Genomic DNA, 24824 nt, shown 5'->3' with positions numbered 1-24824 from the left:
TAGGAAGAAGAGGCTGAGTGGAAAGGAGATATTCTCTTTACACACTGTCTCTTACTTGGTCAGCACTCATGGGAAAGTATATACACAAAGAGCATACTGGATTAGACCTATGAGGTAGGTAGGTCAATCCTCTGCATCTGGCAATGATGAGTAACTGATGCTGCCGAGAAAGTGATAAATAAATAATGATAATGAACAAATTCAGTCCTTGTATAACTTTCCTACTTTCAATGGGATCCTTTGGTGTGAATTTAGCCTTCACCGTTGTTCATATGTGGAGGAGTTTCTTCCTAATCCTCTGAAGTGATGAGTTTATACCCTGGGGAATTAAGTTTTGAGTACCTCACTCCGTGAGCTAGTTTCCACACTTACAAAGATCATGTACAGATCAGTTCAAAATTATCCTATTCATTCTAAAATCTAGCCACAGCATTAGTCTGGCAGCACACTGATGTTGTTAAAGTTACATTACATCTCTAAATGTTGGCTGGATTAAACCTGTAGTTCTTTAGCATTAACTCATTCCCCTTGCCTTTTCCCAGTCTTCAAAAGACCACTGCAATAGTCGTTGCAAGTTATAGGGGTGTCTGTATGTGGAACCAGTTATCCACCCGTTCTTCTTAAAGATACTGTTATGTTGTTAAAAGCCCCTTTGGGGGAGTTGGGGGAGCTTTTCAGTTGTAACTAAAGTGGACCCCTGATTTTGGAGAGTTTCAGTGATTACTATGTGGTTTCTGCAGTCCTACAGCTCTCCAGGATTCCCATGCAGACTGAATTCAGCTTTATCTCCATCCAAGTCTGGAGTGGCAGAATGGTTTTAGTCAGCTCCTCCCCTTCCCCCGAGGTTTCCCCTTTGCTAAGGCCTGTAGATTCCTTTATCTGTTATTTACTGGGGCCCAAACTTTCAAATCTGGGTGCCTAAAATTAGGCCCCTAATACCATATCTAGGCTGCTGGCACCTACACTAATTGTCTGATGTTTTCAGAATTGCGGAGCCTCCACCCATTGAAATCAAGCGGAGCTGCAGGTGACCAGGTTATTTGGGTGCCCAGTACAGAATGAGTGACCCATCTCTAGGCACCCAGGATTAAGAATGTTGGCCTGGCTGCCCATTCATAGGAAGAACAGGAGTACTTGTGGCACCTTAGAGACTAACAAATTTATTTGAGCATAAGCTTTCGTGGGCTAAAACCCACTTCATCGGATGCATAGAATGGAACATATAAGAAGAGTATAAATATACATACAGAGAAGATGCCATACCAGCTCTGTATATATATTTATATCTTCTTATATGTTCCATTCTATGCATCCGATGAAGTGGACTGTAGCCCACGAAAGCTTATGCTCAAATAAATGTGTTAGTCTCTAAAGTGCCGCAAGGACTCCTGTTCTTTTTGTGGATACAGACTAACACGGCTGCTACTCTGAAACCATTCATAGAAGTGTCGCTTCTCCTCGGGTGTAGCTTTCTTGCATAAATCTGCTCAGTCACAATGTCCTGGCATCTGCTCAGATTTTTCAACACTTCCCTCTCTCTTTACACAGCCTATGGCAATCCAGATAATCCCTTAAATTAATCTGAAATCACCGTAGGATCGAATGAAAAACCAGGAAGTGTAGGAAGAGCGAAGCAGATAAGTCACTTACCTCTCTCTTGTTGGTTTGCAGCCCCGACCTTGGTGGAGTGGTGGCACAGGTTGTGCTCACGTTCCTTTTCTCTGCCACTGATAACAAAGCAGCATTTCTGGGAAAAATCGATAGTGTCCTACAGAAGAAACTGAGTAAATATTCTGGGCCTGTGCGAATAGATCTTGCATCTTCTACCATCTCAGGTAAGTGTCTCATGGCTCTGTTTTGCTCTTGGTTTGTTCTTTGTGCTTTGCCTCTCTTTGTATAATGCACATTATTTTGCATTGTAAATGTGAGTTGTTTCCTTTGTATATCTGTTCTCAGTGGAACTCTGGGTGAAAGTCATCCCTGTGCCTGGGGCTAGCATAAAGCCTGTGTGCCCTTAAGCCTTCTTAGCAGTGCTTAAGGGGGCCTTCAGTGGGCCATATGCTTTGCGCTGGCCTTTTCTGCACAAGGAGGATGAATTTCACCCCTTGGGCAATGCTGGTAGCTGTGGGAATGGACAGCCCTAGTCGATACTGCTGAACTGCAGCAGGCAGCAACACAAATAAGTGAGCTCCTTGGCTTCCAGGGCTCTTTGCTTCTTCCCTTAACCTTACAAACTTGACACCGTGGGAGCATCTGAAAACACATTCCAGCTGTGTCACTGTGGACGTGTCAGGCTCTAAAACATCCTTCCTGACCTCCTTTCTGGTTTTTTGGGGGTTTTTTGGTGTGAGTTTACCATCATTTCCCCCATCAAACACAGTGAATGTTTCCATTTATTTTAAAAGTTTCAGCAGTATAATTTTGGTACGGTAAATGTTACAAACTGTCACTTTTAGGATCAATTCCCTACCTCATCTCGCTCCCTCTGTGTGCAGCTGCCCAGTTAGGGAACTTTCATGCAGACTTACCGCCTTTGTTTTGCATATGAATCAGGAGAGCTTCACTTATTCTCTCTTCCTTTGGAGGCGGGGGTTGTCTTAAACTATCCCAAGGTAAATAGCTGGACAGAAAGAAGTAAATACCTGCACCTTCCAGGATTGCAGGCTTTCCTCTTGCTCCACCCACGAGATGATATAATACACACCTGGGCGTTGCATTACCCTGGTTTTCCGTAACAGTGTATTTAGATTATCTGATGCAGATAAGTGCAGGCTAGACAGATATGTTGAAATTTCAAGATCAGTGCTGACTGCAGGAGTATTTGATCTGACTCCATGGTTGCCAGATCCAGGGCTTCTCCCAGTCACAGATGACTGCAAGCTGCCTCTCCTTCCTTCTCTCAGCTCTTGTATGGACTGCCTTGCAGGAATGGAGTAAGACCCAAATGTGAGCTGGCTCATGCCAAGTGTTTCCTCAGGAACACTCCATTTGTAACCTGTGATGTGGAGAAATGGAAGAGTCCACTGGTTAAAAATCAGACAGATCACCCCCAGGCAATGAGCTTTGTAGCAAAAGCTCTGCTTTGTATTATTATTTATTGTTCATATTCCAGCAATGCCTACAGATCCCATTCAGTGATCACGGCTACATTGTGCTAGAACGTATATAAAAAAACCCACCCAAAGTCCCTGACCCAGAAAACTCACCATCTAGGATTTCAACCATATGCAGCAGGTGAACAATGAGACAGATGGTGGTGGAAGGGGATGAGGGAGGACAAGGTAACAGGAGAGAGAGAGAGATTTGCATAAATTAAAAGTCACAATGGTCTCTGCAGTTGCGGGAGGCTGCCAGCCTAACTGACGGCAGGGAGGAGTCATTTGCAGGTTTAAGGCCAGGGGCAGCTGACAACATTTTGGCACCTGAGGCGTGGAGCTCAAATGATGCCCCCATGTCCCCTTGCTTGAGCCAAAACTTTGAAAGTTTTGCATTCTGCATTCTTCCTGTTCTCCTCCTCTCATGGTGCTGCTCTGCTACCTACCCCAATAAAGGAGAACTAACAACTTAAAATGCCTTGTATCAGAGAGGTAGCCATGTTAGTCTGGTTCTGTAAAAACCGCAAAGAATCCTGTGGCACCTTATAGACTAACAGATGTTTTGCTGCTTAAAATGCCTTGTTCAAAAATGTTATGTAACACTTAACTTTCAAGTGCCTGAACAGCAGATGTAACTTTTCTTGTCTGCATAGTAAACACTGGCATTTTTATCTGTTTGAATAATCAAAGTGGGGCTTTCCGTGCCTCCTTGGTTGCAAAGATTTGAACTGCTTCCTGCTGAAGGTCCACAGTCTGAGCCAGCTCATGCTCTATTGAGATGGTTGCAAGGCTGACCAGCTTCTCCTGTGTCATTGTGGCGCACAGATGTGTTTTTATTAACTTCAGCTTGGAGAAGCTGTGTTCTCCACTGGCAACTGTTACAGGAAGTGTTAGAAGTATGCACAGAGCAACAAAAGCATTTGGAAAGAGGGTGGTCATCTTATTTGTGCACATCTATTCCAGAAAAGCCTTTGGAGTTGATACTACTGAAATGTATCTTGAAAGGGTTTTCAGTTCATCACTTAAATCACTCACATCAATATCACACATGTCATCATGTGCCAGCACTGTCTCTAGTGCCCTGCATTGCTGGTGTAGGTCTTCTTCAGGTATAATGAGGAGTTTTGGAATATCATACAACATCCCAAATATACTGCTGTGTTCCTTGAGCTGCATGAAACGTCCTTCAACTGACTGTATTGCACAATCTAGCACCTGGTTAAAGAATTCAACTTTGAATTGTTGTTTGGGGTCTCTTATGGGATTATCCCGTGCCTCGTAATCAAAATGTCTTCTTCTTCGGTGACTCTTGTATTCTTGAATGGGTGGGAAAATAGCTTCAGTGTGAAGTTCCTCTGCCAACTTCTGTGCACTCTTCAGAACATTTTGAAATCCCTCATCTGACTGGTAAGACAGTAGGTGTGACTTTACTTTGTCCAGTTGTTCCATTGCTCCAGACATATCAAGGTCAACACCTTGGAGTCTGTTGCTTACAACATGTATTTCAAACAGTATGTCATGCCACAACACTAAGCCACACAGACATTTGAAGTTATGTATGTTTCTGGTGATTCCATTTCCCTCTGCCACTGTTCTCCCATGAACAGTTCCTGTCATAACATTATCCTCCATAATGGCAACTATGGCATCATCTATCTTCCCAATTTGGTGTTTGATAGGCTTTATCACCTCCACTCGACTTTCCCATCATGTGGCACTCAGTGGTTTCAGTGTCAGAGAGGATGTTCCCAGATGTTGCTTCAAAATTTGCCATCGATGAGTTGATGCAGAGAAAAATACATAGATGCTTTGAATTACATTAAAAAGTTCAGCAGCCTCACTAGAAGCTGATGCTGCATCACTGACCACCAAGTCCAATGAATGAGAACTGCATGGCCCAGGCAGTACAAGGAAGTCCCTCAGACTACTGCTCAAGTGGGTCCACAGTCCTGGATCATCTAGACTTAAGAAACTAAACTCAGCAGCAGCTGTTTCTTGCACCTCCACCACACTCTTCTCTGATCTACACTTTTCTTCAGGAATGTGCATGGTTACATCCATTTGAGATGGAGATATGGATGCTGCCGTAGCTGCCAGGTCACCTGCACTCTGACTAACTCAAAGATCAGGCATCTCCTCACCACTCACATCCTCACTGGGGCCGGAAGGCTCACCGTGAACATTTGTGTCTATGTATCTCAGGAGAGCTCCTTCCTGCTTAGATAGAAAAGCTTCCTTTGCTTGCTTTCTTTTTCTGAATGCTGCCCTAGAGGGGCATTTTCTTCTTTCACTCATGACTGCTGTTCTGTGCCAGCTACAGTGGCTCTCAACACTCAATTGAAGGGGACAGATAAGCAGACTGGTAGCAGAGCCTGAGTGAGGGAAGATATCAGCGTCTCAAGGCCCTAACTGGCTCCTACTACTTCAGTTGACTGCTGGTTCTCCTCAAGTGGGTTCAGGGAAGCAGCAGGAAACAGGAAGCTCCCTGAGAAGCTGGTGTTAATCAGTCCAGGCTCTTGAGGGTGCTCGAAAGGTACATAAGAGACTTCTCCCCTCTCTCTCTCCCTGCAGATCCTTCTGCTTTTTGTTATTCCCTCTCACCTTTTCTCCCGCCTCCCTGTTATGTCTCTTGTGCCCTCCTTCCTCCAGCATAGCACTCCACCATCCCTGTGCATCTAGAACAGAGAGAATACATATGCACCAGCAGCAGACACAATTTTCTACACTCTGGGTCCTAATGGCACCCCCCGCCCCACACACACACAGTCTGTCGCCTGAGGCTGCCGCCTCTGTTCGCCTCATGGTAAGGCCAGCCCTGTTTAAGGCAGAGGTAGGTTCTAAGGAGGGATTTTAGACGAGCGCAGGGTGCTGGCTCTGTGAATTTTGATAGGGAGTTCTCACACTTCAGGAACAGCAGAGGGGAAAACACACTAGTTGCCTGATCAGCTGAATGTAATCAGAACCTAGTAAATGATGGGAATTAGATAAAATGATGCAAAAGCTTTGTTTTTCTAACTGACAGATGCATCGAGGCTATAATTGCTTACAGTAACTCACTAGTTAAATGGAATCAGATTGTTCATTAAATACTCAATTATAGTAAGATGACTTCTCAGAATAGGTTTTATAAAGTTATCTGATTACGTATAGGACTGAGAAGTACTGCGGATAATCTTTGAGTTGCTTTTTCTTGTCTACCCTGATCTGAGTGTAAAACGGTAATCATAGAATATCAGGGTTGGAAGGGACCTCAGGAGGTCACCTAGTCCAACCCCCTGCTCAGAGCAGGACCAATCCCCAGACAGTTTTTTGCCCCAGATCCCTCCATGGCCCCCTCAAGGCTTGAACTCACAACCCTGAGTTTAGCAGGCCACTGCTCAAACCACTGAGCTTGACAGCATAGTTCTAATACTCCATACAAAGACAGTGTAAACATAAAACAATACCCTGCTCTTTCTGGGAAAGAATTATAAGAGATTCCATTTGGGATCCACGCCTTGGCAAGTAAATCAATTTTAAGCAGTTCTACTTCTAACAATCCTGACAATGGTCACATTTATAGTATTACTTTAGAGTTACTGATGGACTTATCCAAGCCCTCCAGACCTGAGTGTCCCTGTGCCTTGTAGGGACCTGGGTGATCTGGAACGTATGCACCGAGATCCAGAATGCCATGTTTTGGCATTATCCTTGCAACAGGCAGAAGTGAAATCCTTCCACTGAACTCTGGGGTATCTAGGAGTGCCGAAGAGGATCTCTGGTTTGCACTAACTCTATTCGGAACAACACGTAACACAAAGTGCCCTATCCAGCATCAACCTTTAGAACAAAAAGGACAAATAAATTCTGAGGGCACCAAGCTTTTGTCCAGGTTCTGAGGTATGCTTACCAACTTCTGCCTCATTCCATCTTGTTTCTTGTGGTCCTTACAAAACAGAAGGGTATTCCTAAGCATATTCTTAATGGCCTCTTAAAGCCAGCATAGACCTTTTCACTGTATGTCATTTATCAAAAGCCTGTGGGTTTGTGCCATAATATATAAAAAAGCATCACTAACTGGTTGAACCCTTATTGAAAATCTAGGTCAGGTACTCATTTGCATGGCACACTAGGAGGTTCCGATAGGGAGAATGAGTAAACCTTCCTCCTAGTATCTAATCAACTTGTTGTTCAACACCATGTCTCAACTTGTTCTTGGTTCAAAAGTAGTGATGCTGGGGAGCAGCTGGAACAAACTACCTAGGAGTCTGGTGCACCATCTGTTATCTGGCAGCCGTGATCAAGGGCAGCTTTGCAAAGCTGGTGTGAAAATTCACCAGTTCATGCACAACATTTTGTTTGCCCACCCATACCAGAGTGATGGAGACAGATATGTTGGGAAGACTGATGATATTTTACTAGTCCATTTAAAACAAAAACCACCTTGTACCAAGCAAGTCGGGAAATAGGAATTTTGCAGAGCTGAAAAAAGGGACGAATACACCAAGTGTCTACATTTTGTCTCCTCGTTACACACTGGAAAGGAAAAAGAACAGGAGTACTTGTGGCACTTTAGAGACTAACAAATTTATTTGAGCATAAGCTTTCATGGACAGAGAAATCTGCAGAAATACATTAGTTTTGCTGGATAATATACTGAAGATACTACAGTTATACTTAATAATTTGTAATTGTATTTAATATTTCTGCAGCAGAAAGATAATGGTAGACCATACACCAGACACGGTAGAAAATACAGAGATGTCTGGAATCTCTCATCCGCTTCTGCGAGGTCCTGGGAAATATTCCAAAGCTTCCTGTCTCTTCTCGGTACTATGCCTTTTTCTACAGATGCAGCTGGAAGCCAGTCAAGCCCGTATTCTTTTGTGGACCTCAGGTAGGCCTCGGTAGCTCATAATACAAGTTCTCCCAGAAGAGAAAGCAACCTAAGTCCCATTTTCACCAGATAACAAGTAAGGCAGCAGGAAGGGAAGATGCAACTTGTGGCCTAACTCTGGTGCTGAGGTATAGCAGTGATAGGTGCCTTAGAAACACCGGAGATAATAGATTCATTCTTCTACTGACACTTGGTGTGGAAAGGGATGTGAATCATGGCCCAATTTCTTCTTCCTTTACAGAAATGGTACCAGAAGAGAAGGCATACATGGCCTAATTTCTTTCCCTTCCTCCCATCCTTTCTCCATCAGCAGGATTAGAAGGGGGAAGCAATTCACAGCCTGATCCCCTCCCCGCTCCAGCAAGGGGACCAAAAAGGAAGGCAATTGCCAACCCATTTCCCGCTCTCTGCCAGCTTGCAGGCCTTGCCAAGTGCAAAGTTGGCTATTTGCTTCTGTCTGGGAAAAAAGAAACTAGCTGCAAGATCGTTGGCGCCACCACACCAAAGTAAGAAGAACATATTCTCATCTGTCCCAGAGTCAGAGGTTTTGACCATGAACAACATGAGTCACAAATTGATTTCATATAAGAAGAAACATCTATTATTTTTATTTATTTATCTACCATCCAAAACTTGCTAGATGCTTTACAAGCACAGAGACCAGCATCTAGGAGATAGATGTTCTCACTCGTCCTGATTGGAGCCTCCTTCATTGCCATGCAGATGAGTATCTGACCTGGATTTTTGCGGATTGCTTCATTGGGTTGTGTCTCAAATAGTGTATTTGGCAGCCTGCGTATTTCCACTTGGATACAAGTGACCACATCCTGGAGGAGAAAAGTGGAACATACATCCCCATTCTGAAAAATCACATGTCAAAGGCTTTCTGAAAGTCCAAGTACATTATATTCCCTGGATTGCTCTTGTCCACATGCTTGTTGACCCCCTCAGAGAATTCTAATAGATTGGTGAGGCATGATTTCCCTTTACAAAAGCCAAGTTGACTCTTCTCCTGCAAATCATGTTAATCTATATGTCTGATAATTCTGTTCTTTACTATATTTCAGCCAATTTGCCTGGTACTGAAGTTAGGCTTACTGGCCTGTAATTGCCAGGATTGCTTCTGGAGTTGTTGGCTTTTTTTAAATTGATGTCACATTAGCTATCCTCCAGTCATCTGGTACAGAATTTGAGTTCCTTCAGAACTTTTGGATGAATACCATCTAGTCCTGTAGAAGCAGCAAAGACTTATCACTATTTAATTTATCAACTTGTTCCAAAAACATCTCAGTCTGGAACAGATGCAATTATAAACTACTTATTATGGGTGGTTTAATGATTATTAGCTATTTCAATACATGGTTAATCCATTGTTATAGAATCTATCAGGTCAATAGGTTGCTTATAACTACAGTAACTCCTCACTTAACGTTGTAATTATGTTCCTGAAAAATGCGACTTTAAGCGAAATGATGTTATGCAAATCCAATTTCCCCATAGGAATTAATGTAAATGAGGGGGGAGGAGGGTGTTAGGTTCCAGGGAAATTTTTTTCACCAGACAAAAGTCTCTCTCTCTCTCTCTATACACACACACACGCGCACACACACAGTATAAGTTTTAAACAAACAATTTAATACTATACACAGCAATGATGATTGTGACGCTTGGTTGAGGTGGAGGAATCAGAGGGTGGGATATTTCCCAGGGAATGCCTTACTGCTAAATGGTGAACTAGCACTCGGCTGAGCACTCAACAACACATTGTTGTTAATGTAGCCTCACACTCTACAAGGCAGCACAAATGGAGGGAGGGGAGACAGCATGGCAGACAGAGACACACACCCTGTGTGTGTGAGAGCGAGAGATGCGCATTGCCCCTTTAAGTATGCTGATACCACTCTAAGTACATTGCCTTTTTGAGTAGATCAGCAAGTTGAGATAGCAGCTACTGCCAGCAAGCCCCCTCCGTCCTGAGCCCTGTCATGTTCCCCCCGCCCACCCCACTCTATGGAGATGGGGTAAGCAGGGGGCAGGAGCAGGGGGGAGAGGGACACCCTGATGTTAGCACTCCTCTTCCCCCGCACAGCAAGCAGAAGGCTCCAAGGAGCAGCACATGGCAGTGTGGGGAGGGACAGCTGAACTGCCGGTGATTAATAGCCTGCTGGGTGGCTGCTGCACAGGGAACTTAGGGGAGTGGGGAGCTGAGAGGGGGGCTACTGGTCCACCCTGGTTCGAAGCCCCCACCAGCTCCCTCCACCAGGCTGCTCTTTCTGCAAGCAGTGGACAAAACAGGTGGCTGCCAAACAACCTTATAAGGGAGCATTGTGCAACTTTAAACGAGCATGTTCCCTAATTGATCAGCAATGTAACAATGAAACAACATTAACTGTCTTGCATCTGAAGAAGTGGGTATTCACCCACGAAAGCTCATGCTGCAAAACGTCTGTTAGTCTATAAGGTGCCACAGGATTCTTTGCTGCTTCAACATTAACTGGGACGACTTTAAGTGAGGAGTTACTGTACACAGTGGTGTTGTAGCCATGTCGATTCGGAGATATTAGGAGATGGCGGTTTGGCCTTGGCCCAAGAAGAACATCACAGTTGGCACTAATTGCTAGCCTGACCAACGAGATTATGGAATAAATAAGCAGCCCTTAGAGGCAGGGCTGAGGCATGCTGTTGATGCTGTGGATTCACTTTGTGAGGCTATCCATCCAGTTCCTTTTAGGGCCCTAACTTCACCCAAAATACATTAAAAAAAAACACAAAGAAGGGGAAAAAACTAAGGCCAAACTTTTCAATTTATTCATAAAGCCAAGACATCTAAATCCATGTGGAAGCACACCAGTAAGTGCCGAGTGCCCAGCAGCTCCCATTGATTTTTTTTTTTTATGGGTGCTGCTCATGCTCATCACTTGTGAAAATTATGCCATGTTTTTAAGGCTCCTGAATCCTCACAGACGCTCTAATTTTAGGCCCCTAGTTTTGAAAGTCTTGGCCTTTGTCACCTAACTTTATATACCCAAGTTTAAAAATTTTGCCCTAAGCCCCAATTCCCTGCAGTGCAGAGCCTGCTTTGTTTCACTCCAGTGGCTCAAAGCAGTCCTGATGCCAGCTGATCTGGTCACATGAGGAGTCCCTTTACCAGTCCTAAAGGGACCTTTGGTAGAGATGAGCTCCTACAGTGTTTCTTATGCCACTTCACTCCCAGCCCTCAGTGTAGGGAGCATGGGCCGGGCCACTGTGCCGCTGGCAGATCCCTGGCTGCCCCCTGCAAAAAAGTATTACTCCTACCTTAGGGCATATGTTCGTGTACTTTGCTGCCCTCAGTGGAGGGTGAATGTGACTTTGCATGATCTGCACAGACTTAGATTATATGGAATACTTGTAAAACATGCTAAAAATGAAGCTGTACAGACAGAGAGAACATACATTAGGTTCCTTATAGACCTTTATACCTTCCCTGGAAGGCAAAACGTAAGTGGCCAAATTCTCCTTTCAGTTACATCCATGCAACCCCACTGAAGGCAACAGTATAAGTCACAGCTGAATTTGGCCCAGTATAAGGTATGTGCCACTTCCGACATAAATAACCTAGGCAACTATCAGGTGCTAGAAGGGGAAGTAGAGAGAGAGAGAGAGACAGCTGCTTAGCAGTACAGATGAGAGACACAGATCAGTGAAAACATACCAGCTGAATTGCTTCTGGCACTGGTTGGAACAAACTGGCTGATCCTTTTGTCTCCCTCATTGGTTTTGTAACCTAATGTAAGTGATGGTAATTAATTGCAGGCTTTGTACTTAAGCTTTTAATAGTTAGATGTCCCTCCATCCCAAGAGTGGCAAAAAGAAAAAGAAGTCACTATTTGAAATTTGTCACTATTTGAATCAGAGGGGTAGCCGTGTTAGTCTGGTTCTGTAGAAGCAGCAAAGAGTCCTGTGGCACCTTATAGACTAACAGACGTTTTGCAGCATGAGCTTTCGTGGGTGAATACCCACTTCTTCAGATGCAAGACATCTGAAGAAGTGGGTATTCACCCACGAAAGCTCATGCTGCAAAACGTCTGTTAGTCTATAAGGTGCCACAGGACTCTTTGCTGCTTTCACTATTTGAAATTAACAAAGAGGGAATGCTGAAAACGTCTTATATCTTTCATTTGTAGAGAAGAGGTCCACTTTTTTGCTGTTCATTGCATCTGTCTAGAAATCAGTAAGAATTGAATACTCCCATTCTTCTCATTGGGTAACCCATCAAACGTTTTCAGTGGGAGCAGCTGGGGACTGAGCACTTCTGAAAATCTGGCCGTCAGTGCTTTAAATCAGTAAATTTTGAATGACTATATTGTGGAAATAAACATCAACATTATCCCTCAAAATCCATAACAGTAAAATTAAACCCTTCTGAGCTTAGTTAGGGATTTATCCTTCAGAGTGGAGTGTGTACAGGAGTGAGCACTTATACTGTGATTGGAGCCCACAACTGGCCACTTGATCACTGATCAAAATTCATCTACATTTATTATGCCAATAATCTTCCATTATAATGAAGAACAGTGAATCATGGTTTAAAGTCAGTCATAAATAATTTCCCCATCCCTACAAAGTAACACAGCAGCTGCATAATGACAGCAGTCTATACCTTTAACATTGTCCTTCCTTCTGCTAATGCTCAGGGAATCTTAAGACGTGTGTGTGGACAGGACGGTTTTGGTTTTTGTATCATAACATACCTTTTTTTTTTTACTTAATATAAGGAAATTAATTAGCCCAGGTGCAGTAATTGCTGACTGCAAACAAACTGAATTCACTGAACAGATAGAAAGGAGTGTCAAGCCCACAACCAGAATGCCACTGATATTAACACAACAGACAAGCAGTGTGATCCAAAGCCCATTGAATTCAGTAGAAAGATCCCCACTGATTGCTGTTGGTTTTTGATCAGGACCCAGATATAGTAAGGTAAAGAGAAGGCAGAGGAGCGGGACGTGGATGAGGATAAGTATCGGGTGATATGTAGGTGAAGGTACAGAAGGTAGAGGAGAGGGACGTGGATGAGGCTAGGTATCGGGTGATATGTAGGTGAAGGTACAGAAGGCAGAGGAGCGGGACGTGGATGTGGATAGGTATCGAGTGATACCCAGCTGACGGTAGAGAAGGAAGAGGAGCGGGACGTGGATAGGGATAGGCATCGAGTGATACCCAGGTGACAGTAGAGAAGACAGAGGAGAGGCACGTGGATGAGGATAGGTATCGGGTGATATGTAGGTGAAGGTAGAGAAGGCAGAGGAGAGGCACGTAGATGAGGATAGGTATTGGGTGATACCGAGGTGACGGTAGAGAAGGCAGAGGAGAGGCACGTGGATGAAGATAAGTATTGGGTGATACGTAGGCGTTGGTTGCTGTTCAAGAGTCACTGGAGAACTTCAAAATGTTATTGAACAGGTGAGTTTTTCCACTCGCCTGCTAGTAACCAGGAACGGGGCTCTGGTTAGAAAGTGGGTGTTGTAGCCAGGGGACAATATTGATGTTTGTGTGCCTGACCCTGTGCCCATTAAGATCACTGACAACCTTTACACAGACTTCAGTGAGTGCTGAATCACACTATAGATATGGTGTAATGAATTGGGGTAGGAGGATATTTCAACAGTGCCGTCAATGCCCCACCGTGACACACCAAATTATTAGCATTAATTTTATTTATTTATTTCAGCCTCCAAAAGTGTACCAGGCACCTCCCAGTCCAAATAAGAAGCTGTGGGAGCAGATCCTCAGGTGGTGCAGGTTGTCTTAGCTCCACTGAAGTCAGAGCCAATGCTGACAAACTACACCCACTGGGGAGCTGCGCCGTGGTACCTGCCCTGAAGAGCTCACAGTCTCAGGGCCAGATTGTGTCTGACCCTTATGCTGCTGCAGAGTGTGGTGGGGGAGAGCATACGGAGCCTTCTGCAGTGCCCAGGCAGAATTTCAGACCCTGTGCTCTGGTCCCTAGGAGATGGCTGGCTGCTTAGAGAGAGACCAAGCTGTACCGCATCAGGGGATATAATAATGGGTGCACAGCAGAAAATTTTCCACCTCCAAGTGATTCCTCTGTAGCAGTTCAGCTCCACCCCACCCTTTACTATGGGCTGGGCCTAATCTGAGCTGCATTCATAGGTTAAAAACCCCTGGCTGTGCTGAACTCACTGTTTGTTTGTTTATTTCAGATATGAGGCCCGAGAGAGCTGAAACCCTCTTCAGGGACTGTAAGTGAAAGCACGGCATGCTTGGCAATTCCCTGACTGTTTTAATAAATAGACGGATCATTTTTCTGGCCCTTTAGAAAGCTTCCTCTTTTTCTCTTGAATGAAGTTGACCTTACACTTTACACAGAGCCTTGCACATTCATGGGGGATGCATCTTCCCAATTCCTTCTGGTTTTACTAGGATGACCATACTTCCCAAAGGGGAAACGGGACACCACCCGGGGCTTGCCTGAGCCTCCCACCCTGCGGGGAGCTTGCCTGAATGAGGTGTCAACATTCTCCAGAGTCTGGCGGATCTGATCTGATCTGACTCCATTACACTGTTGTCTGCTGTGCCATTGATGAAGCTGGATGCCTTTAGAATCACAGAGGGAGTCTTCTCACCTGTTCCAGGTACTCAGCCTTATGGGACAGAGCGTCAGCCTTCCCATTTCTGACTCTTGGGCAATAGGCAACTATGAAGTCAAACTGGATGAAGAAGAGGGACCAGTGGATCTGTTGTTGGTTGAAGTATCTGGTTGCTTGAAGCTATTCCAGGTTTTTATGGGCTGTGAGCACTTGGACAAGAAACCTGGCCACTTCCAGTAGAAACACCATTTTCCTCTCTGTACTACGTGGGTTTCCAAGGACCGGGTGAACTGGACTCCTTTTCACAGAGGGGTGGTCAGAGGAGCAACTAGGCTGGAAAATCCCTCAATGAATCACCGGTAGAAGTTAGCACAGCCTAGGAACCACTGGACCCCACTGGTGTCCTTTGGTGCAGCACAGTCAGAGGTGACGGTCACCTTGCATGGGTCCCTGGTTATTCCCTCAGAGGAGATAATGTAACCAAAGAATTCTATTGTATCCTGGTCAAACTTGCATTTGTTGGGCTTTGCATATAGATGGCATTGGCAAAGTCTAGGATGCCATGGACGTGCTGATCATGAGAAGCCTGATTGTCAGAAAAGATGAGTATGTCGTCCAGATAAATGACAACATGGCAGTCGGACACATCTCTGAAGATATTCTTTACGAAGTACTGAAATGTTTCTGGAGCATTGCACAGGCCGAATGGCATGACCAGGCATTCAGTGTCTGTACCACGTATGGAAGGAGGTCTTCCGCTCATCTCCCTCTCTATTTGGGACAAAGTTATAGGCCCCATGAAGGTCCAGCTTAGTAAAAACCTTTGCAGAGCGGAGTCTTTTGTAAAAGCACATTAATGAGAGGGAGAGGACATTGATTTCAAATTGTGACTCTGTTTAAAACCTGATAGTCAACACAAGGCCTTATTGATCCATCTTTTTTCTTCACAAAGAAAATTGGAGCCCCAGCTGGAGACATGGAAGGATGGATAAATCACATTTGTAGATATTCCTGGAGGTAGTCATGGAGAGCCTGAAGTTCTGGCTCCGAAAGGAAGCAGATGCAGACAAAGGGGACTGGAGTGGGCTGAAAGTTGATGGGACAGTATAGCTGCAATGGAGTGACAGAGCATCTGCATTCTGTTTCTCGAAAATATCAGCAAAATCCTTATATTTAAGTGGTAACATGGAGACAGCGGACTGGACTGCAGTGGATAACAAGACTCCCTGGGGATTAACCTGTTCAGACTTGGAATCTCGAGGAAGGCTCCCAGACTATGGTCCCCATATTTGGATTCCAGGGACAGAATTGTTGGCAATGTGGGGCGCCAAACAGTATTGTCCCCGCCTGCCAATGAATGCATGGATCATAAGAAGTGTCCAGGGCATGCTGAGAACAACTGGAAAATGTGGTGCTCAGATAAGTCCAAACTGAAGGGTTTCTTGGTGACCCTGAAGAGTCACCACCTGCAGGGGTGTGGTCTGGGGGGTAACTGGGCCTGATGAAATGAGTGAGCCATCAATAGATTCTACCAAGTCTAGAGTGTCCTTGTGTTGGGTGGGGATCTGATGTACTCATACAAAGTCCTGATCCATGAAGTTACCAGAGGCATCAGAATCCACCAGTGCCTCCAGGTGGACATTGGAGATGGAGGGGTGCGGGCTTGCAGAGGGAGTTGCAGATGTGTCAGTACACACCTGGTTATTGTCAACCTATCAGCAGACAGGTATGGATGCTGGGTACCAATAAGAGGCAGAGAGTGCCACCCCCACCCAGACTCCCTCCTGAGGGCTTGGCATTCCCTGACCAGGGTGCAGAGTGGACCTTAGCAGGGCAGCCCGATGTGAAGTGCCCTGGTCTTCCACAGTACAGGCATAGTCCCAATGCTCAATGCTTCATTTTCTCTGTTGAGCTGCATGGGTTTGGGCTGTAGGAAAAGCACTGAAGCTTGATGGGCTGGAGACAGGAGGACTGGCAGGAGCTGGGAAGCTGAACTTCTTTCTTGGCTGCGTTCCATCAGGCAGTTGTCAATCTTTATGCTGAGTTAATCAGGACATCCAGAATGGGTGGGGAGTCCACTCATGTGAGCTCATCTTTGATGTCATCATTTAGACTGAAGCAGAAATGATAATACCGCGCAGCCTCGTTCCATTCAGCCTCTGCTACCAAGCAGTGGAACTCTGGGGCATACTTAGCAACGTGCTGAGGTCGCTGCTGTGATGCCCGAAGGGTGGTCTTGGCTCTACGCTCGAAGATCGTGGCGATGGCATGAATGAAGTCTTCAAGCTGGCCCAGGAGTGGGCTTGCTTTCTCTAGGAGTGGGAATGCCCAGGCCAGAGCTTCTCCAGTCAGCCAGCTAATAATGAGCCCCACTCTGCATTGGTCAGTGGGGAACAACTGCGGACACAGCAGAAATGGGAGCAGGGAAAGATTGGCCAGGAGGGTTCTGTACTAGCTACTGCTCTGGACCCCTTGTCAGCCTAGTTCCCCTGTTTTAGAATTTGGGCTGCTCAAACTGTCAGGAGACCAGGTCATAGGCAGTCAGGCCTAGCAGTCAGAGCAGGAGTCAGGCCTAGCGGTTGGAGGCCGAATTCCAGAGTCTGGGGTCGAGACAGGGTCGGAGTCAGAGCTGGGGATTGGAACTGAAGTCAGAGTCCAAATGACAGAGCCAAAAGTTGAGGTAGAGTTGGAGTCAGGAGTCGGAGCCGAGGATCGGAACCAGATTACCAGGAGTCAGGGAAGGCAGGAGCAAGGCTGGGACAGGATGGGCACAAGGCTGGTCAGGATCTGGGCTGGAGCTGTTGAAGAGCAGAGCAGGACCAGGGCTTGGAGAGATGAGCGCAGGGAGGCAGAGAGTCTGTGGACATGTGTGTTAAGCAGCTAGCAAGCTACTGCTGCTGCTAGGGTTAAGAACCGGTCTTCTGGCTGTCTCAGCCAGTCAGGCAGGGCAGTTCACCAGGCAGCCTAGCTGGCTCATTAGGGTGTCAGGAGTACTGAGCAGGTGCAGCTCAGGGCCTTACGCCTGACAGATCGTCAGCTACTCCTGGATTTCCAGGTAGTAGCAGAAGCCAAGAATCTTGTCTTTGTCTTCCCTTCGGCAAAGAGCTTGTCACCTTTCCTGTCAGATGCACACCTCGCTATGGTTATCCATGCCTTTGTCACTTCTGGCTTGGATTAGTGCAACTTGGGGCTACACTCAAGGACCATTTGGAAACTTCAGCTGGTGCAAATCGCAGCTGCCAGCTTCTATAGCAGTGTTTCACTGAGAGAGCATTGCATACACGCTCCATATGTTGCACTGTCTTCCAAGTCATGTCTGGCTGAAATTCAGGGTGCTGCTTTTTCTGTAAAATACTACATGGTGTGGGTCCCACCTGTCTTACAGAGGTGCTTTATCCCAGGAACTGAGACCAGCTGTGACCAGGGCCGGCTCCAGGGTTTTTGCTGCCCCAAGCAGCACGCAAAAAAAAAAAAAATCCGCGATTGCGATCTGCAGCAGCTCTACCGCCGCCGCTTCAGTCTTTGGCAGCAATTCGGCAGCAGGTCCTTTGCTCCGAGAGGGACTGAGGGACCCGCCGCTGAAGAGCCGGATGTGCTGCCACTCTCCGTTGGCTGCCCCTAGCACCTGCTTGCTGAGCTGGTGCCTGAAGCTGGCCCTGGCTGCGACATTCAAATGGACAATCCCTGGAAGCGGGGTGCAGGGTGAAAAGCTCTTGACTCTAGAATTCACTTCTCTTAGTCATGCAATTGAGCTGTTGAACTTCATGGCTCTCCACAAGTTTCATCTGTTCTCGCAGACTTTTACTTGAAAGGGTGGGTGTGGACAGCCTCCATATCAGGGAGTGTTTTGAGTTTGACATTATGTCATTACAGGGTCTAATTGCATGTTATCTTACGGTACATTTTGTACATGAGCCTAGAGGCATCAGTAGGCACAATTAGTACATTGAGAAATGACTTATGTTCTCTCTCCCCATTTTGACAGTCTGCGGGTTACGACAGAATAGATCAGCAAAATCAAAATCATCATCAACATCAGAAAGAGTAGTCGGAGGCTTGGCTTCTGCAGAGCTTGGGGATTGGCCGTGGCAAGCGAGTTTACGGCAGAACAACATCCACCGTTGCGGTGCAACGCTGATCAGCAACACGTGGCTTCTGTCTGCAGCTCACTGCTTTAGAAAGTAAGTTCCCAGCTCTGAAAGAGGCTGCAGTAAGATGTGGTACGTACTGACCTGCACATCAAATGGTGCTCCATTCAGAACCATTGCTAAGCCCCGGAAGGGCCGTAGTAAAGTTGCAGCGTTTCAGGCAGAGAGCTTGACCATTCTTTTTGAAGCTTGAGAAAATAGTTCCTGAGGAAAAGGCTCTGAAAGATGCTCCAAAGGAAGCTGCTCTGCCTAAGGTCAGGTAGAGCAAGAGGAATGACTTTGTGCTATCACAGCTTGGCCCAAATAGACATGTTTTTTGAGCCATTAGGTCACCTGACCCCTTTCCTTCTATGGGCAGTGGTGTGAGTTGTTCCCTGGAGCAGAGGTTAGAATTTGATGGTCCCATCACTCCTTTTTTGGATAGCCAAGAAGATAGTGAAGACTGATTGCTTCTAAAGGGTGTGGCAGTATAAAAACTGGAATAGATTAAGGGTCAGCAAACAGCAAGGGAAACACCTCTGGTTACCTGCTGTAGTGAACTGTATTTGCTTTGTGTATTGGGAAGCTACCTGGACACATTTATGATTTGGCCAGTGAGTAATGCAGATGGGATGGTGTAGGCACAATTCCCAGGGCCAGCTCCAGGCACTAGTGCAGCAAGCAGGTGCTTGGGGCGGCCAACAGAAAGGGGCAGCACATCCGGCTCTTCGGCGGCAAGTCCCTCAGTCCCTCCCGGACAGAAGGACTCGCCACCGTATTACTGCCGAACGCGGAAGCGGCGGGTTAGAGCTGCCGCCGAAGTGCTGCTAATTGCAGCTTTTTTTTTTCTCCCGCCGCTTGGGGCGGCAAAAATCCTAGATCCGGCCCTGACAATTCCCCATTCCACCAAGATCTTCCAAGGATTTTGTAAGGAAGTATGGGTGAGGTTTTGAGCTACATACACTGGACCAAGTCTAGAGACCTTTATCTCCATGGCTTAAATATATCTACAAAGTTCTTTCATCTTTTCCAGAGCAAATAACCCACGTATATGGACTGTTACCTTTGGAACTCTTTTAAGACCTTCAAGAATGAAACGCTTTGTCAAAGCTATTATTGTCCATGAAAAGTACCGTTATCCAGCACACAACTATGATATAGCTGTCGTGAAACTCTCGAAAGGAGTTGATTTTACGAATGTTGTACATCGCGTCTGTCTGCCAGATCCATCTCAGATTTTCCCATATAATTCTGACGCTATCATCACAGGCTGGGGAGCACTGAGCGACGATGGTGAGTGCCTCCATCTGCAAAAAAAATAATAACATCGGACGTTTTACATTAATGATGAGTCCAACTAACTGTTTAAGTGAGAGCAGCTGTGTGGCCACATCTTGTTTAATCCTTGCAAAAAAATAATAGATTTGTGTAACTATAAGAAACACATTCCGCATTTTCTTGCTTTCTAATGTTGGATTGGAAAAAGACAAAGCTGCCAGGCACTGAAACAGAAACTAGGGAGGAGTCTGACATTCTGTTTCTGTCCATACAGTTTAGATTGCAAGCTCTTTGTGGCAGGCACTGTCTAGCAATGTGTTTGTACAGTGACTATGACAACAAGGTGCTGATCTTGACTGGGGTTTCCTAAAACCTTTGTGAGATATGTATTATAACCTGTGGAGCAGAGGTGCAAACTGAGCTGGAGATAGGTGGCTTACTCAAGTTCACGCAGTCAGAACACAACTAGCCATAGAACTAGCCATCTTGGCTCCGTGTCACCTGCTGAAAGCATTAGCCTCTGCTCCATTGTATGGTGCTGTACTTAGGAGTAAATAGACTGTGGTAGGCCTCCTCTCCCACCTCAGTGATACCACGCCTATGTCCTCATATGAGCGTGGGCCATCTTAATCAGTGACTCACAGCTCTTTACTCTGGAACGCTTCAAGCCCTTCCTACAAAGTAATGTTGGTTATAATGTATGTAGAACTCCTCCCGTATAGTACTTCGATCTATGAAAAGTGGTACAAGCTGGAGCAGCTCCATTTCTTCTTAACCCAGGCCAGCCCTCTCACCCATGAACAGATGCTAAATGCTCCTTCCACATCTTAGCTCGTGCAAAGGATTTATATTTGTAGAGTCATTTTTTCCCTTCAGGCCCGAGTCCTAATGTTCTCCAGGAAGCAACAGTGAAACTCATAGACTCAAACACTTGCAATAGGAGAGAAGTGTACGATGGGCTCATCACGCCTGGGATGTTGTGTGCTGGATACTTGGAAGGAGGAATAGATGCCTGTCAGGTAGGTCTAAGCTCAATACTTGGAACTAGTAGGGAAAATGACTTTAAATGATTAAATATAGTGATCCCCAAATCTTAACTAATACTGTGTATGCTCCTTCCCTGGACTCTTTGTTTATATGGGTTCTGATTCAACCAAGACTCTGGCTAAGAGGTTTGTAAAATAAAACATTTATTACATGCAGTTTAGCACATAAAACTCATATTAACAGAACTAGGATAGTACTTGTAAAATTCAAAAGGGCAAGATGGAACTGGAGCCCTGTAATTCAAAGTTGGCTTGTGCCCGATCTTTATCTCCCATCATGGCCTGCACAGTTTGTCACTCACTCCCCATCAGCTCCCACAAGTACTGTCATCTCCTGGCTTCCCTGTGTTGCTGCCTCAGCCTTCCTCCATCCCCGCCCTGCAGCTACTGACTTCTTGTTGTCAAGTGATCTGTTTTCTGCTAGCAAGTGGGCCTGATTCTCATTTACATTATGGGCTCTGCTCTATAAAGGGGCCTTAATGTGAGAGTAAATTGTTATGCTGGAGCTAGTCATGACAGCATAGTAAAGATTAATTATAGTTATGCTATTTTAAGGCCCTTTTACATTGCTAGAGTGGCAAAGGAATAAATTGCTTTGTACTATCTCTCTGCTAGCTTTGATGCTGAGTGGTACCTGACCTGCTTTTTTCCAGGCATCATCTGAGACTGAAGTGTCAAACATTAAAAAATTCAACAGCAACAGGCAGCCAGGACCAGACAGTAACCATTCAAGAATTCTGAAGGAGTTTAGGAATGAAGTGTCTGAGCAATCGCTCATTAAAATGTGCAGTCACTCATTAAAATCAATTTCTGGTCTGGAGAGCAGCAAATGTGCCTATCTTTTTTAAAAGGTGCTAGGGCTGATCTTTGGCATTACTGAGCAGTGAGACAGCTTCAGGACCAGGAAAACTGGTTGAAACAATAATTGTTATAAAACAACAAGATGTACATGGGATGCTGCAATGTTTGATCTGCAAAGACTGCCAGGAATATATCCAAATAAAAACTGTCTCCATGGCAATATTTTTAAAATTTCTATTGAGGTTCTGAAAAGTTCATCTAAATGTTGAGTCTAAAGACTTAACAGCTCCGCACTATTGCCCCAATCCTGCAAAGAGTTCTGCGTATGCTTAACTTTATGCATGTGAGTATTCCCATTCAATTCAATGTGCATGAAATTATTATATGCAAAAGTCTTTGCAGGATTGGGGCCTAAATATCTTCAGTCCAGATAACCTAGTTCCTGTGTTCCCATTCGACTCCACATAGAAAAGGGCTGAAGGGCTGTCATTTATATCTTTCAGTAAAGTTGGGGAGGGGAAGGGAATATATTCACTGTTATACCAGAACTAATTTGCCTGAAATCCCGTAAGCTTCCCAGACCAATCTGATTTATGTGTGATGCTATTTTCACAGTGTCTGAATTTAAAATCTGAGAGAGGCTAATGTGTTTAACATTTAAAGAAATGTCATCAACTTAAAAACCACAGTTCTGACTGAAAACTTAGTTTTAACCTACTACAGTTACAAGTAACACCTAAGATTATTTAGAAGGAAAAGGATTGCGGGAAAAATATTGTTCTTGTTCCGTTTGCTGTGCGCCTTTGACAGCACTTTGTGTACAGCTGTTGCACTGTTTCCCCTGAAAGACTCCCTCTGATTTCAGTGGGCTTGAGATCAAGCCCTTAGTCAGATTCCCCTGTTCAGAGAGAAACTTTAAAAATTATAATTGGGAAATGGGATTGTAAAACCACAGAAACTGGCAGGGGGACTCCATGGCTGGCAAAGAACCACAGCTTATCATGTAGGGCAGTGGCTCTCAACCTTTCCAGACTACTGTACCCCTTTCAAGAGTCTGATTTGTCTAATGTACTCCCAAGTTTTACCCCACTTAAAAACTACTTGCTTACAAAATCAGGCATAAAAATACAAAAGTGTCACAGCGCACTGTTACTGACAAATTGCTGACTTTCTCATTTTTACCATAGAATTATAAAATAAATCAAATGGAATATAAATATTGTACTTACATTTCAGTGTATCTTGTATAGTGCAGGTTAAACAAGTCCTTGACTGTATGAAATTTTAGTTTGTACTGATTTTGCTAGCGCTTTTTATGTAGCCTGCTGTAAAACTAGGCAAATATTTAGTGAGTTGATGTAATCCCGGAAGACCTCTGAGTACCCCCCGGGATATGCGTACCTCTGGTTGAGAACCAGTGCTTAGGGCACATCTGCACTGCAAATGAAGGTGTGACTGTAGCATGGGTAGACATGCCCATGGTAGCGTTAATCTAGCTAATGTGGATAACAGTAGTAGTGAAGACGTGGTGGCACGGGCTTCGGCGCAGGCTAGCCATCTCAGTACAAGCCCACCAGGGGCTCTGGATACCATCTCTGGTTGCTGGCCCACGCTGAAGTTGGTGTCGCCACGTCTTCACTGCTGTTGTTACCCGTGCTAGCTAGATTAAAACTCACGTGGGTATGGCTACCTGTGCTGCAATCACACCTTCATTTGTGGGATAGATGTACCCTTAGTTTTTGGAAAGTGACTAAGTTCCAGGTTGGTGGTGTTCCTTTAAATAATGCTCTCTTCCCATCTTCCACCAAAGGAAGTTGTCCCTTTCCAGACCCTATTGCCTGTGAAAATAGCTCTATTTTCCTTTCTGGTTCACTAAATTTCTTTTTTCTCTTTTTTCCTCCTCTTGTAGGGTGACTCTGGTGGCCCACTGGTTAGTCCGGATTCTAGAGGAATGTGGTACCTCGTGGGAGTAGTGAGCTGGGGAGATGAATGTGCTAAACCAAATAAGCCGGGAGTCTATACACGAGTGACTTACTATCGGGACTGGATCGCCTCAAAAACTGGCCTGTAATGCAGCAGAAGTCACCACTGGACTAAGCTACACAGGCTGCATGGAGGCCAATGTACAAGGTGTCATTTAATCCATATATCCCTGCGTCAATTCCTGTCCAAAGCAAGCACTAGCTTCGCTGCTGGAGATGCCATAACCCCTTTGAATTCACACTGAAGGTGTGAGATCACCTGCCTCCTCTCCAAGCTCCGAATCACTCTGGCCTATTAGAGGAGAGGAAAACATTCCATCACAATGAAAAAAGCTACTGATTTATTTATTTTACTAGTTAAAAAGTGTATGTACTTCTCCCAGGAGAATTACCTGCCCCAAGGTCCGATGATTCCCCCAGCCTTGGTACTCTCCTCCTCTTCCACTGAGGCCTAAAGTCTTAGCCACTTTTATTGTAGCCTGGCAAGCCTGGACAGCTCCTCCTTTCAGAGCCTGTCAGCACAGTCCGCCAATTACAGGACACTGGTTGCAATTAAGACTCAGGGCATTTCCCTCCAGTTGCTGATAGCATGGTCTCCCCCACTGCTCCAGAACATGGAATGAGGACTAGAAATAAACCAGAGTATATAGCCGGGGTCTCAAACTCAAATGACCATGAGGGCCACATGAGGGCTAGTACATTGGCCCGAGGGCAGCATTACTGACACCTCCCACTTGCTGCCCTCGGCTCTGCCCCCACTTCACCCCTTCCATGAGGCCCCGCCCCTGCCCTGCCTCTTCCCTGCCCCCATTCCAACCCCTTCCCCGAAATCCCCACTCCAACTCCGCCCTTCTCTGCCCCCAGGGGGTGCAGGAGGGGTGTGGGGTGTGGCAGGGGGTCAGGGCAGGGGATCAGGGTGCAGGAGGGGTGCAGTGGGGGCTCAGGCCAGTGGGTTGGGGTTTGGGGTGCAGGAGAGGTGAGGGGTGCAGCAGGGGGTCAGGGCAGGGGATCGGGGTGCAGGAGGGG

General features: G+C 45.6%; 1 protein-coding gene across 1 annotated transcript; it reads left to right on the top strand.

Annotated features, from left to right (window-relative positions):
• LOC123371583 (transmembrane protease serine 11C-like) lies at positions 1 to 23887 on the top strand. Its single transcript, XM_045019335.1, has 7 exons — positions 1 to 114; positions 1672 to 1835; positions 14178 to 14216; positions 18550 to 18745; positions 19725 to 19984; positions 20846 to 20988; positions 23726 to 23887. Exons 1-7 carry the CDS (start codon positions 110 to 112, stop codon positions 23885 to 23887), a joined length of 969 nt encoding a protein of 322 aa, XP_044875270.1. The 5' UTR covers positions 1 to 109.
• The last annotated feature ends 937 nt before the right edge of the window (positions 23888 to 24824 follow it).

The sequence above is a fragment of the Mauremys mutica genome, chromosome 5 (genome assembly GCF_020497125.1).
Source record: "Mauremys mutica isolate MM-2020 ecotype Southern chromosome 5, ASM2049712v1, whole genome shotgun sequence".
Taxonomy (NCBI): Eukaryota; Metazoa; Chordata; order Testudines; family Geoemydidae; genus Mauremys; species Mauremys mutica.
Note: the sequence above shows the minus strand (reverse complement) of the source record. Positions and strands in the feature narration are given on the sequence as shown.

What these genes read in the sequence shown, in the direction of transcription:
- LOC123371583 (XM_045019335.1), top strand. An exon ending in TGCATCTTCTACCATCTCAG is followed by an intron (nt 1,836 to 14,177) that starts GTAAGTGTCTCA and finishes TGTTTATTTCAG; the next exon opens with ATATGAGGCCCGAGAGAGCT. An exon ending in GCAGCTCACTGCTTTAGAAA is followed by an intron (nt 18,746 to 19,724) that starts GTAAGTTCCCAG and finishes CATCTTTTCCAG; the next exon opens with AGCAAATAACCCACGTATAT.